The following is a 16,051-nucleotide window of genomic DNA, read 5'->3' as shown; positions in this document are numbered from 1 at the left end:
TAACAGTAGGGGGACAACTTTCATCCATTGAGAGAAAGTGCATGTGCTGATTAAATTCATGGACACTGGCATGATATTTACTCCACTTATTAGTTATGTGATCTTGTATATATTACTTAATCTTGTACCTCAATATTTCCATCTCTGAAATGGGGATAATAATAGAATTTACCTAATAGATAGATACCCAACTTGCGTAATAGGGTATCTAATGAAAACTGAATGAACTAATAAACATAGTATGTGCCAAGTCAATTATATGCATTCACTACTTGTTTGTCGCTATGACCTGCCAGCTCTGTTAACAATAGCTTCTGATTTCTAAGTTACTGAGGACACTTTCATTTTCCCAGAATAATGAATAAAAGAAGTTAAAACAAATAAGAGGTGCTATTAAGGTCCAGAGTCTCCTACTGGTATAACTTGCCAAGGATACTTTTTCCGCCTACTAGCTCTGTGACATTGAGGAAACTACTTAACCTCTCTTTTCCTCAGTTCTTTTCTTTTTTTGCATAGGAGAACTGTGGTGTAGGCCAGAGGTGCAGGGGATGAGAGGATTAACTGGAGTCAGAGTGGGGCACAGAACGAGTGGATTTACTGAAATACACAGCCAAGGGGAGCAGCAGGCAAGACAGGAGAGGTCTGCTGTGCCATATGTGGGTTAGCTCACTGGCCAGGGACTGAACTCAGGAAGTAGCAGTGATAGCACTGAGACTTAACCCCTAGGCCTCCAGGGAGACACCCTCAGTTCTGTTTGTAAAAGGGGATTGTAAGTTTCATATTTTTCATATTTCATATTTTTCATATTTCATATTTCATATTTTTCATATAGCAAGAGTCAAATATAATGAAATGTGTTCCACTAGTACAGTGCCAGAATATAATAAATGTACAGAAAGGCTCTTCACTGGACATTTCTTTCCTTTTTGTTAGTATCAGAGCTGAAATGAATCTCATATTTTCCTTTTCTCTTTTGCACTTACGATGAAATGGCTTTTTCTTTTTTAGATGCCGGTAAAGGAGAGGAGGAGAAATGAAATGGCTTCTTTCATGTTGAATGTGTATTTAAACACACTGTATATTTAACAAGCAAACAACCCAGTGGCTCTGGAGTGCTAAAGTAAAGTGTTAAGGAAAATTACCTTGTTGATTTCCAGTTTTCTCCTCAGTTCCGATTCTGTGGTCTCAAGAGTGGCAAAGAGGCAGGAGCTTGCTCATTAAAAACAAGCATTTATTGTAAATCTGATCAAAGGGGTTAAAGGTGAGAAATGATGCCCAGTCTTACCCAATCACTTTGATACCGGAAAAACAGCTCAGTGAGGTTAAGAACCTTTTCGAATATCACACAGCAGTATGACTCAGAGGTAGGTTACCTTGAGACCTTTCCTTAATACTATATTTCTTGTCAAGATCAAAACAGTGTGATTTTCAAAGAACTGTTGCATATCATAAACTACAAACACAGCATGGTGGACAGAAAACTAAAGCATGTATTCAATCATTTGAAATACTTCTTAAAGGCAGGCATACATTAGGTTAGGTTTTGTCATAATTGCTACTAGATGGACATTTTTTAGACAATAAATTTCATTTTAATTTATGTTTAAATTGGGATTTAAAAAAATCAAGAAATGCTTCAAGTATTTTCAGTTATAAACAGCCTCAAACAGTACTGGCAGCTACACGTACTCAATATTCTTACATGTACTTAGCCCTTGTTGCGGTTAAGTTACGGTTAAGTTTGGCTTACAACAAAGGCGTCATGGCTGAAATATATCAGAACCAGTTTTTTTTATAAGATTGCTATTGACTTTTAATTGACATGTGAAAAGATTAAAGAAAGTTCTAGTTGACTATTGAAGTTTTTAAAATGTTAGGATATTGACTTTCAATTTAAAAAATATATTAGACTGGACATGAAATTTTCTTGTTTACAGAATAATTCTCATTCTTTCACAAAAGTTGTATCCAGAGTTACTATAGCATGGTTAAATGTTATTCAGTAATACGTAGGAAATGAACTCTATAGCATGGTAATATCCAATTCTCAGTAACTATAAATGTCTTTCATAATTAATGCTAATCAAATTCTACATCAGGCAGGTTGTTTTGTTTTCAGTTGACTTTTGGGAAACAAAGTCTGATCATCAACATCCATTCATTTATTTTGAATTAGTCAACAAAAATTCACTGAATGCCCAATTTGTACCAGATTGTGTACCATATAGGAGTTTGTTTTGGAGTAAACCACAGCAAAAAATTTTTATTCCTTTTTTATACTATCTGGGAAACCCAAACTCATAAATGAAGCACAATATTTCTTTTAATGTATCAAATGTCATTAATGGCTTATATATTATTTAGTACAGGCAATGATATTTACAAATATTGAGAACCATCCAGTGTTTCAAATGACATACTCTTTTTATTTATTTATTTATTTATTTTTAATAGAGGCATGTTTTTATTTATTTATTTGTTTGTTTGTTTGTTTTGTTTATACAAGCACTGGGTACAGTCAGAAGCGCGGGAGGGTGAGAGCATTCACCAGAGCCAGAGCGGGGAGCAGAGCAGGCAGAAGGACAAAAGTACACTGCTGAGGGGAGCAGCGGGTGGCAGGAGAGGTCTGCTCGCCATGCGGGACCCTCCTCCGGTGGCCAGAGAGCAGCCGGGGATCGAACCGGCACAGCAGAGGCTGCGGGCAGCTTCGCAACCCAGCACTCAACCGCTGTGCCACCGGGGAGGCCCTCAAATGACATACTCTTGAGGCTGAATTTTGTGAATATACCTCCATATTTACATAGCTGCACAGAGCTTCAGCAACTATATTAAACCTCATCAAAAATCATATTTTTTTTTTTTTACAAACCAAGTATGGATTACAACTTGGTTAGCATTTGTAAGTGAGCCTTTCATCTCTTCCTGCTTGTATGTTTCTGTCCTCAGTGGAAGGAAAAAGTTGGAAGTAGGGGAAAACTATCTGGCAAGGAGGAAGTGTAAGTAACAGGTGATTAGAAGTCTCTGCAGTGCGGAAGGGAGCCCCATTCACCATCAGATCTATCACCATTTGTGATTCCCTTTCACTAGTCAATGACCTACCTGTGTGTGTTCTACTTTTGAGACTATGCATAAAATATATTTATTCCTGTGCCTGTCATTCATATGAGCCTCATTCCTTATGTGGAATATTCTTAAATTGTCATACATGAAGAAATTATTTGAAGTTTGTTTTACCAAATAGCTACCAGCTCTGTAATGTCTCTTGGGATTGTTATTAACCATCTGCATATTACTTAGAAAATGTTCAATTCTGAATTCCTATAGCCAAATTAAAAAAAAAAAATCCCAGTAACGGTCATATAAAAGATATTGATGAGTTAAAATTTGCATCCTATCTTTCTCTACATTAGCAGCAGAGCAATCAAGGAGACTATTTCATTGGCCCATGTTATCTAAAGACAGAGAAAATTATCACAATGGGTAACTACATTGCTCTACATATGTGATGATGACCAATTGTGGTTTACAAAATGTTTTCCTAACTCAGTAAATACTGCAATTGCTATATAAGTGTCCACATATCAGTCAACCTTTGGAGTTCCTAAGGAGGTCCAAGTTTCAGAAAAGGCTATAATAAAGCTTTTGGTGCTAGAAACATTTTATTTTCCTTATAAACTAGGTAAAAACTCAGTTTCTGGTTCTGGCAAGGATGGACTAACAGAGACTTAATATAACCTTATACTTGAAAAAAGAAACAAAAAAAGACAATAAATATGAAACAACAGTTTTCAACATAGTGTACATTAGGCAACAGGAGATAGTGAATCATGAGTGAAGTTAACTCCATGGCTGCCCCTGCTTTGTGCTATGGGGAACCCAGATGGAATCTGGTGTACTCTCTGAGTTGAGGAGGTAGAACTGAGAGACTAAGGAGACCAAAATGTGGAACATTCCTGACACAGAGTGTCAGGGAAAGAGAGCTGCACACAGAGAGAATCCTAGATCTGTGGAGGGTCTTCTTTTAGTATTTAGCAGATGAGTTTTTGTGATGAGCATATGCATGGAAGGAGGCTATCCGAAGTTGGAGGAAGAACTATCTGAAAGGATGAAAGGGAAGAGTAGCTGGTACTCAAGCACTGTGTTAGAAATGATGTCCATTTCCACCAGCCAGACTGTTAAAAACTCATAACTCATGGGACATTGAGTATAGCACTCAGGAAGTTGTCGCCTTAATAATAGGAATAATTAGCTCTAGAACAAGTACTGATCCAGGCTGACTTAATGAACCACAAAAGTAATATATATATATATCAAGAACATTTGTTGGAATATAAAAGTAAAGAATATCCAAAAAGATAAAGTTAAACAATGTTCAGTATCAAAATATTACCACACATGCAAATTGGCCAGAAAACAACCCACAATGGGAAGAAAAATCAATTAGTCAAAACAACCCAAAACTGACAGAATTATTATAATAAGCAAACAAGGAAATTAAAACAATTATTATAACTGTATTTCATGTTTAAAAGTTAAGTAGTCACATATAGATATAAAAAAATATTCAAATCAAACTTCTAAAGATAATAACTCCAAAATACTGGATAGGAAAAATGGCAGATTAGATTGTAAAAATGAATAAATAAATAAAATTTAAGACACAGAAATAGAAACTACCCAAAATAAAATTCAGAAAAAAATCAGACAAAAGGAATTGAACAGTGTTGAGCTGTGGAACAATTTCAAGTAGTCTATTGCATGGGTGAGTGAAGTTTGCAAAAGAGGTATAGAGGATGGAAAAATATTTGAAAAAATAATAGCTGAATTATTTCTAAATTTTTGATTAAAACTATAAACTCACACTATAAACTCAAGACATTCAATAAACAACAATTATACGATGCCTTTAGGGATTCATCCCCAACAACAAGGAAAACAAAAGAGAACATAAACAGCTGGGACTACATCAAACTAAAAAGTTTCTGCATAGGGAAAGAAACCATAGCTAAAATGAAAAGATGCCCTACTAAATTGAAGAAAATATTTGCATACCATATATCTGACAAAGGCCTGATATCAAACATACACAAAAAACTCAGAAAAGACCACACAAAAACCCATAATAAACTTGAAAACACCAGAAACAATAAATGCTGGAGAGGATGTGGAGAAAAGGGAACCCTCCTACACTGCGGGTAGGAATGCAAACTGGTCAGATCCTTATGGAAAACAGTAGGGAGGTGTCTCAAAACATTAAACATGGATTTGCTATTTGACGCAGTAAATACCCTTCCTTGGCATCTATCCAAAAATTTCAAAAATACTAATTCAAAAGGAAACTTGCATTCCCATGTTTATTGCAGTACTATTTACTATAGCTAAACTATGGAAACAACCTAAGGGCCCCAGAACAGATGAGAGGATCAAGAAGATGTGTGTGCACACACACACACACACAGGGGTACTACTCAACAAATCAAAAAAGATAAATTCATACCATTTGTGGCAACACGGATGGAGCTTGAAAGGAGAATGCTAAGTGAAATAAGTCAGAAGGAGAAAGAGAAATACCAGATGGTGTCACTAATATGTGGAATATAAAGTAACCACATTAACAGTCAGATAAAGGCAAGCTGAAAAACTAACCCTTGATAGCTGTCTACAGAATGATAGACAAGGGGGAGGGAATGGGTGGGATAAGAACAAAGAGGGAAGACAGCACAATGGTCTATGGTGATGGAATAAGTGTGAGTTGGTGGTTAGTAAACTATGGTGGTAATATCTGATAAGGGTACCCAATATTACCTCAGTTAAAAACAAATAAATTAAAAAAAATAGACACAAGAGACACAAAGAAAGCTATACTAAGTCATCTCTAAATCAAATTGCTCACAGCAGTGATAAAAGGAAAATCTTAAAAGCAGACAGATATAATCAAATGTTTACAAAATGACAATAATAATAATATCACATACATTGATCCCATCTACAAGTAAAATTTATGGGACTTATAGCATAAAGACTTGGAAGGGAAAAACAGAAATAATGCTATATAAAGTTCTTATACTACAAGTAAAGTGGTAGAGTATCTCTAGAAGGTAGATTTGATAAGTTGAAAATGTATACTCTAAAACCTAAGGCAACCATGGAAATAACAAAACAGAGCTGTAGCTAGTAATACAAAAAAAAAAAAGGAAAAATGGAATAATAAAATACATAATAAATCCAAAAGAAAGACAATGTTAATATTGAAAAGCAAGTCACAGGTTGGCAGAAAATATTTGCAGTCTGTATAACCAATAAAGTACTTGTATCTAGAATGTATATATTCTGAAAGCTCGATTTAAAACACATACAACCTGTAGAAATTAGGCAAAAGATACAAACATAAAGAAGACATCAATATAAATGAGCACATTCGAGATGCTCACCATCATAAGTCACCAGGGAAATGTACAGTAAAGCCACATGAGATAGTACTGCACACCTATCAATGGCTAAAATGAAAAAGAATAACTGTGCCAAGTATTGACAGGATATGAAGGAATTAGAACTCTCACACACTGCTGGTGGGAATTTAAAACAGAACAACCCCTTTGGGGAACACCAAAAGGGAGAGCAGTTGGCAGTACCTTAAAGAGTTAAACATGTACCTACTATGTGATTTAGCTATTCCACTACGAGGTGTTTACCCAAGAGAAAATAATAGAACATGTACTTACAAAGACTTTTACATGAATGTTCATAGCAGTTTTATTTGTAGAAGTCCCCAAACTAGTATAATCCAAATATCGATCAAGAAGTGAATGGATCATTTTGCAATATGATTGTGCATCAAATCATCACCTTAAATTTACATAATATTCCATGTCAATTCTATCCCAACAAAATTGGAAGAAAATGGGGGGAAAAAACCCAGGTGAATGGATAAACACTTCAAAGCAGTTATACAGTGGAATACTACTCAGCAATAAAAAGAGTGGACTATTGATACATTCAACAATATGGGTGAGTTTCAAAATAATTATGCTCATTGAAAGAAGACATCAAGATTCCCTACTGTATGATTCCATTTATAGAAAACTCAAATAAGTAGAAACTAATCTATTGTGAGAAAAAAGCAGATTTGTAGTTGCAGGGTATATTCATTATTTCGAATGTGGTAATCATTTCACTGGAATATTGTATGTTTAAACTTATAAAATTCTACCCTTTAAGTATGTACAGTCAGCTATATCTCAGTCAAGCTGTTGTTTTTTTTTTTTAAACAAAACATAACAACTATGTCTTAACCAATTAAGGCTCTATGTGTGCAGTGGGCCATTTTTTGGGGACCTTAAGGAAAGGTATGAAAGTAGGTGCCCTAACCCACAGCCTGCCCGCCCTGTCTTTCACAGATATGGCTGCCCCTGGCCATCTCTCAGAGTTAGGGTGATATATATGACAGAAGGTGCTCCCACTAGGCCTGGATGCATACCTTGAGCTTTGAGACCATAACCTAGAAGGGAGGAGTTAGGCTCCAGATGAGCCTATCTCGACCCATTAGACTCCCTGCCCTCACTGAAGGCGTGGTTTGAGAATGTCAGAGTGGAGGACTTTGAAGCAATTCTAGTCTACAAGGAGGAAGAAATTGAGAGTCTTTTAAACTCTTACAGCAATCTGACATGGCACAAAATCCAAGCATGGGATCATTTTTCTAGAAAGTCATGCTTATTGAATTTTACAAAAGCAATGTGTCCTCCCTGAATTGGATGCAACTGAAAAACAATAAGACAAAATAAAGTGTTCCCTCACCACAGATAACTGAGACACTGTTGTAAAGCATGCAGCACTGAGGAGGAGGCCCTAAATAATATGGGTTTTGAGTTATGGTGAATGTGGGGATACTCTGATAAAAAAGATTTCTGGCCTGACTTTTTTAAGGTTTCGATCACAATTGCATCCATTTTCTATCTTTTGAGGTCATTTGAGGTGATTGTGTATGACCTTGATTCTTCTGGTCATCTTCCTCCCTCAGGATCTGACAGAGTCTGATAAGAGCTACCATTTTTTGGAGGGAAGAGGGCATAAAGGGAATGGTTTGGAGCAGAAAATATCAATGGAAAAGATTATGGTCTTTTTTCTTCCTTTGAACAAGAACATATAGGCACCACCATTTCTTCCCACAACTCTAGGGATCTAGAAACACTCATTGACCAGAACCCATGGGCATCTTACCTTGTGCACACAGGACTTCGCATTCAAGAAAAATAGCTCTACAGTGGTTTTATCCTTTAAAAATGATATGCTCTCAATGTAGAACCTGCAAAATAGTACAGAAGTTTTCAGATTTCTTCCCTTCTCTCAGCATGATTTTATTTCCTCATTAGTTTCCACAAAAGCAGAGAATTTTGAGGAACAAGGGGATAGTTGTATGTTTTGTCCTTCAAAAGAAATCTGCAACACACACGTATGGATGTATGCACATATGCACATGTAGAAATACACATTTACACGTACAAAATCCTTTATAGTTGTTTGCATGTTGAAAGGTGAGTTAAATAGAAACCCCAAATGATTACCAATCGCAAAGCCAACTTTATCTGTGTTACCTATTCTTTAACACATGGTCTGGGAGATGAGCACAAACAGTTCAGTGGTTTTTAGACTTGGGGCGGGTGTGGGGGGCCTCATACCTACCTCACTTCATCCACCAAGGGAGGTTCAATCACACCCTCCCTCTTTCCTTATTCCTTCCAGGCTGCAGAGCTTTCCCTTGGCTAGGAGCCAAACTCTTCACAGTACTTAATCTTGGTCTTTTTCTTATGCAAATCAGAGTATTCTGGGCCTCATTCACCCCAACCCCTTTCCTGGACCTCTTTGCTCATTCAATCCTGAGGAGCACTCTGACAGGCCCCAGTGGGAAGGGGAGGAGAGAAGAGTCTTTAATAACTACTATTTTCACAATCCCTAATGATGTAGGCCAGTGTTCTGGGGTGGGAGAGAGGGACATTGAGGCCCAGAAGTTTTTCCCAAGTATGGTAGCCTTGTTTAATGAATATGCATGAATAGAGATTATTCCCAAGACAACTCACAGCTGGGGTGGGGGAGGGGAACCTGGAGGAGAATTTGCCTGCAAACTGGTGACACACAAGAAAAACCAGGGCTAAAGTGACACGGGGAATCTATCCTTAACTCTGCAAATCATGATAGACCTTGGCCATTTACTCTTTTTATTTTTCCCTTTGACAAAGAGAAAACATTTGATAAACAAAACAGGAAAAGGCCTTGAAAGATTTTATCATTAAGATAAAATCATTTGAAAAATTCCACCACTAATGTTGAATCATCAAGGGAAGTTCCAGAAAGTGAATAAATCTTTTATATCTTCATTTGCAAGGGTTTATCTAACGGCTAAGTGAGAAGGTTGATGCATGTTAGGTTTGTGAGAAGGGAAAATTACATACTAAGGATGGGGAGGAAAAGGAGGAGTTGAAGGGAAATGGAGTTTGGAATCAGAAAGATGTAGAAAACAGAGTACCACTTTGATCTTTTAGTAGCTGTGTGGCTGTGGGCAAGTTAGCTTCTACAATAAAATGGGTCATCATGACTGTAATTACCTCATAGGATTTTGGAAGGATTAAGTGAGATAATATATGTAAAACCCTCAATAAACATTAACAATTATTAATAAATATTCATTTTCTAGAATTTAATGCTATGTGGCCTGCGGTAAGTGACTTAAATTTTGAGATTACTTGTATATAAAGAGAGGAATAATGATGCTTAATTAGGATGACCATTATGCAATTTAAACAAACTATAATATATCTGAAGAGCCAAGTGCAGTGCCTGGCATGTGGTGGTAGGGATTCAAGAACCCTGGGACTCTAATACTTCATTACTCCATTTTATAGCTTCAGAAAATGAGTGTTAGAGATCCACATACATGGCAAGAGTAAGTCTTAATTTCGGTCCCTTTCACTCTATAGACAATGCTAATAAGCAGGTAGAAAGCTAAGCCCTCAATAATTGTATGCAGCTCAACCACCTTCAATAACAATAAATAAATACAGAGAAAAGAAAAAAGCTCTTACATGAACAAAAATTAAGTTCCCCAGTTAAAGAATAAAAATAAAAACAAGCAGCGAAGCAAGACAAGTGATATATGCCCCTACCTACTAACATATATAGAAGAACGTTTATTTTCTATTGCTTCCAAAAGCACAACCAGAATCAGTGGACCAAAAATAGAAGGTGACAGGTTTTGCATTAACCTGTGAAACACCTTCAAAAAGGTTGGAATAGTTGCAAAGGGAAAAGTTTTTCCAAAGGAAGTGATCTCCCTGGTCACTGACTCCCTAGGTCAGATTAATGGACTCAGGGTCTGTGTTCTATGGCAAGATTTCTTGATTCTTTTTTTTCCTTTCATTTTTAATTACAGATTTCACCCAATACCCCAAAGCAAAGAATTCCTATGAAATCTTTTGTGAGCTGAAAGGGCATAAAAAGAAGGAAGTACCATTAGTTTATATGCAAACCTTTTTGAGCATTCCCAGACCTCCACAATAATCTACAAAATTGTACTGAGTAACACTAAAAAACTAAAATAACAGTAGCACAGAGTGAAAGCACAAATACTGTCAAAAGCTCACAATTTGTATAAAGCAGTTCCCAGGGAAGGAGTCTGTCTGGTGGGGTTACTCTTCTGCTTGGGGTCCCTCTACCCCTAGCATTGCTGCTGTAAAACCAATGCTGAGTGTGCTATTTTCACTTTTGTTGTAAAAGTGGAAATCCTCTACAAATGTTTTTTGGTTAGCAAAAACACATACTAATGTAAGTCTTTGGTTAAAGTGATGTTTCATAGTGCAAACTTTTGAAAAGCAGGTGATACTCCTTTAGCAGGATCATATTAGAAGGATCATATTAAAAACATAACCTCAATCAATTTCATACAAAGTTCATAATAATTCTTTAATATTTAAAATCCAGTCATCATTCAAATTTTCCTATTGTTTCCAACCCTTTTCTTTTTTAAAATGCTGAGCTACATTACTTTTTTTTAAAAAAAGATTTATTTATTTATTTATGCATATAAGAGCTGGGGGTACAGGCCAGAGGTGCAGGGGGGTGAGAGGATTCACCAGAGACAGAGCGGGGAACAGAACAGGCAGGTCTACCGAGGTACACTGCTGAGGGGAGCAGTCGGTGCGACAGGAGAGGTCTGCCCCGCCATGTGGGATTATCGCCGGCCGGCTGGGATCAAACCCATACTGCAGAGGCTGCGGACAGCTTCACAGTGAGGCGCTCAACCGCCTGCGCCACCAGGGAGGCCCAGTTCACCTTTTGTTTTGTTTGTTAGCCACAATTAGTTTCTGATGCAGGCCACCAAAGAGCCCAAATGAAGACAGGACTACCTGTGTGCTAGAGACAATACAAAGAGCTCTATGTGTATTATCTCATTTAATCTCTAGCACAAGAAGAAGCTGTGGGTACAATTTATGAACCCATTTTACAGATTAGAAAACCAAAATGTGGAGATATAAAGTCATCTTCACAAGCCATGCAGAAAGGACGTGGAGACATGATTCACACTAAGGTTTATTAGACTTTGAAGTTCATATTCCAAACCAATCACAATGCCATGGATGCCCCAGGGAGGGATGCACTTAACTCTGTTTATGAATCAAGAGGGAGATGCTGGGCCTCCCCGGTGGCGCAGCGGCAGAGCGCTGGGTTGTGAAGCTGCCCGCGGCCTCTGCGGTGCCTGTTCAGTCCCCGGCTGCTCCCCGGCCACCGGAGGAGGGTCCCACATGGCGCGCAGACCTCTCCTGCCGCCCGCTGCTCCCCTCAGCAGTGTACTTTGGTCCTTCTGCCTGCTCTGCTCCCCGCTCTGGCTCTGGTGAATTCTCTCACCCTCCCACGCTTCTGACTGTACCCAGTGCATGTATAAACAAAACAAACAAACAAATAAATAAAAACATGCCTCTATTAAAAAAAAATCTTAAAAAAAAAAAAGAGGGAGATGCTGCCAAATTGAAATCTATAGCACTAAGTGTCACAGGAGAGGGGACAATTGAGCTGAGTCTTAAAGAATGTATGAGTTCACCAGGTAAGGAAGGGAGTAAGGGCATTCCAGGGAAAGCGTATATTAGCCAGAACAATCCATTGGCTAGTCTCAGAGAATTTAAGAAGCCATACAGAGGGAGCTCGATGGCTCATAACCAAATCAGTCTGTGGCCTGTCCAACTCTGAACAGACACCTTTGAACTAGCGGTTGGCTTCACCTTGTTTCTGAAGCCCAGACCCCTGGTCCTACCCTAGTTCTAGTAAACAGGTTCTATCTTGTTTCCCACTATTTTCTGGCAACCAGCCCTGTGCCTTCTAACTTTCTATCTAGGCATCCGGTTACCCGCTCTCCAAATCCACAATCCAGTCTCTCCCTCAAGGGGACCATTGTTATGACTTCATATTTATAAAGTGTATGAAAAGTATGTGAGTGCTCGAACAAGGCTCCTATCAACATGTACCATGAATTGAAAACAAAATCTAGGGCTTCTTCATGGAATGAAAGGGACTATCCCAGACTCATAAAGACCTATTGTTTCAGTCCTTTTTTTGCAAAAGGATACTGTTTCTTCATGCTTACTGTGAGAGATTTCACTATGATTTTGTGACTGTTAAAACGATGTTAAATTTTCAGCCTCAGAAGAAACCCACTTTTTTTCTAACTAGGTAGATGTTATGGGGACAAACCTCATATAGCTTAATATGGATAATTTCTTTTTTTTTTAAAGATTTATTCATTTATACATACAATAACTGAGGTACAGGCCAGAGTTTTTTTTGGGGGGGTGAAAGGATTCACCAGAGACAGAATGGGGAACAGAACAGGCAGAGTGACTGAAGTACACTGCTGAGGGGAGCAGCAGGTGAGTCAGGAGAGATCTGCTGCGCCATGTAGGTCACTTCCCTATCTGGGGATCGAACTTGTGCTGTAGTGGCTATGGTAAGCTTCATGGGTTGTGTCTTAACCCCTTGTACCACCAGGGAGGCCCAATATGGATAATTTCTTGTGAAGAGAATTTCCTTGGGAAGATTTTGTCTTTACTCTGTGTGCTTCTCCTATTAGCAATATTTTCCTTCTTTGATGAGACACGGTGTTCACGTAATCACTCATCAGTGATAACAGAACATCACCTCAAAAACATGACAAAGATAGCTTGGTGGGGAGGCAGGCCTGTTAGCCAAGATAACAACACATGCATGTCAAAAAGCAGGACACTGGAATGAGCTGTTCTTAACAGTCACTAGCACGTAGGTGACCAACATTTTTATCTTGTGGCAGTAACTTATCATGCTTAAAAGTCAACACCACAGACTAGTGGGGAATTAGATTGAACCACTGATCTGTCTTAGGATCTGGGGTTAGCTGCTAGGTCTCCCATGCCAGAGAAATGAGTTTTCAATGTTCTCAACATAGTGGGTGGTATGTGGTTCAGTAGTCAGTGGGTAGTGCTGATTATCACTATATTAATATTCCTCTACCAATTAGACTATAGTAAAAGGCATTGACATAGTTAAAATTTTAACTGTACAAACAAGAATGGAAATTTCAGTATCTTTCTTAAGCCTTTTCTCTCAAGGACTCAAAATGTTACAAGAGTTCGCTTTGACCCCAAATAGGAAAACAATGTGAAACAAATGCTCTTCTGGCTAGTTATAATTCTTTTTCTCCCCAAGTGAGCTTATTTTCTTTGTTTCCAGAACCTTTCTTATGTTTGAATGATGTCTTCAAAAAAGGTGAATTGGGAGAGTTGCTCAATTATTTTGCATTCTGAACAATGCTGTGTTTGAAACTGGCAGCCAGTAAGGGGGTAAGTTAAAATGCCTTACTCTAGGTTTCATCCAGTCATTGTGGTAATTTCAGGCCTGCAGTGTAGCCACCTGCTTAAGTAGGTTTCTATCAGATCCTAATCCACATTCTGTTTATTGCTTGTAATGACCTTGCAACATCATAGTCTCATTTTATAATGCATGCTGAGGACAGCAGTACAATTTAAGTGTATTTCAATTTCTCTGAGCACATCACTTTCTCCAAGCTATTATGCAGTGCTTATGAGACTCCCATAAGTTCCCTTTCATCTCTGGGAGGGGTACAGTTTTGGAGAATTCCCCAAGGGAAACACTATTTGCTTCTACAATGTGCTCCTCTGCCAGGAAAACTCATCCTCACTATTGGATTTCCAGGCATGGCATAGACACTGGAGAACTAGAGAGGGCCCTCCAGCTAAGCCTGTAGAAACCTGTCCTGTTGCTCCTCTCCCACGATGTGACTCTGAGTTGGCCAGAGAACAGCTGGGAGACCCAGGAGGATGCGGGCCTTGCTGTGACCTGTCCAGAAGGGACGGGAGTTTCAGTCATATGAATTCCAAGAGCTTGCTTTTTCCTTCAAAACAGCTAATCAGTCTGCTACTGCTCCCATGAGGAAAGCAAGGACACAATCTTTGAGAAGGAGCTAAGAAGGGAGGCAGGAGAGGTCAGTTGGATGGGGAGGTGATGGCTGGACATGGTGAATGAAGAAGACAAACCATTCAACCCCTACCTAGGAAATGGGTTAGATCCAAGTCAGATACTCCCAAACCTTCCCTAGTCAAGAGCTGCACTTCATGTTGTGGAGTTTTCTTTTCCACTGTACATGTGGTTGAAGCACTCTATTATTTTTAATCAAAAAACAGTGAACATGGGTCTCCCCTGGTGGCGCAGCGGTTGAGCGCTGGGCTGCAAAGCTGCCCGCAGCCTCTGCAGCGCCAGTTCGATCCCTGGCCGCCTGCGAGGGTCCCACATGGCGCGCAGACCTCTCCTGCTGTGCCTGCTGCTCCCCACAGCAGCGTATTTCGTCAGGCTGCCTGCTCTGTTCCCCGCTCTGGCTCTGGTGAATTCTCTCACCCTCCCATGCTTCTGACTGTACTCAGTGCTTGTATACATAAACAAATAAATCTTTTTTTAAAAAAAAAGCAGGAAATTAAAAAAAAAACTGAACATTTATTGAGGGTCTATATTACATGTCAAAATATGCATAATCTTCCAACAACCCTCTGTACTACCACCAGCTCCAGATCCATTTTATCATTGAGGGACAGACCCGTAGAAAAGTCACAAAGCTAGTAAGTGGAAGAATTGTATTTGAATCCAAGAACAATACTAAAATCCGGTTCTCAATGTTTGGAGTGAGGTACATTTGGTCACGTTAAAGACATTTGTTTTTTGGGCCTCCCTGGTGGCGCAAGGTTCTAAGCTATCCACAGCTTCTGCAGCATGAGTTTGATCCCTGGTCGGCCAGAGAGCTATCCACATGGTGAAGCAGACCTTTCCTTTCTCACCCGCTGCTCCCCTCAGCAGTGTTTTCAGTCAATCTGCCTATACTGCTCCCCACTCTGTCTCGGGTGAATCCTCTCACCCTCGCACCTCTGGCCTGTAACCTAGTTCTTGTATGCATAAATAAATAAATCTTTAAAAAAAAAAAAAGATATTTGTTTTTGTCATGATTTAAAGGGTGTTATGCCATCTAGTGGGTGGAGGCCAGGGATGTTGCTGTTGTCCTGCAGCATAGTATTACTCCCTACAGCAAGAATTATTGGGCCCCAAATGCCAACAGTGCTGCTATTGAGAAAACCTGCACTAAAGGCAAAGCCTTTAACTTCTGCATCCTACAGCTTTTTTTAAATAACTTTTATAAAAAGATTTATTTATTTATGCATACAAGAACTGGGGTACAGGCCAGAGTTGGCGGGGGGTGAGAGGATTCCCCAGAGACAGAGTGGGGAGTAGAACAGGCAGATCTACTGAAATATACTGCTGAGAGGAGCAGCGGGAGAGTCAGGAGAGGTCTGCTGCACCATGTGGGTAGCTCCCTGGCATGCCGGGGATTGAACACGTGCTGTAGTGGCTGCGGACAGCTTCACAGGTTGCGTCTTAACCCCTTGCGCCACCAGGGAGGCCCCCATGCATCCCACAACTTTTATCACCCTTCACAATCCTAGTTTTTTCCTTCTGTCTTTTTGATGTTACC

At 39.1% G+C, this 16,051-nt stretch overlaps 1 protein-coding gene across 1 annotated transcript in view; it reads right to left on the bottom strand.

Moving 5' to 3' along the window:
* Positions 1-16,051, bottom strand: part of FRMD4B (FERM domain containing 4B) — a 179,373-nt gene that overhangs the window by 103,129 nt on the left and 60,193 nt on the right. Inside the window, exon 3 of the mRNA XM_054691932.1 lies at positions 8,218-8,302. Within this exon, the coding sequence (XP_054547907.1) occupies positions 8,218-8,302 (85 nt within the window). The remainder of the gene's footprint in view (positions 1-8,217; positions 8,303-16,051) is intronic.

Source organism: Talpa occidentalis, unplaced genomic scaffold (genome assembly GCF_014898055.3).
Source record: "Talpa occidentalis isolate TD23 unplaced genomic scaffold, MPIMG_talOcc4v2.1 talOcc4.10, whole genome shotgun sequence".
Classification (NCBI taxonomy): Eukaryota; Metazoa; Chordata; class Mammalia; order Eulipotyphla; family Talpidae; genus Talpa; species Talpa occidentalis.
This window is presented reverse-complemented; position numbering and strand designations above follow the sequence as displayed.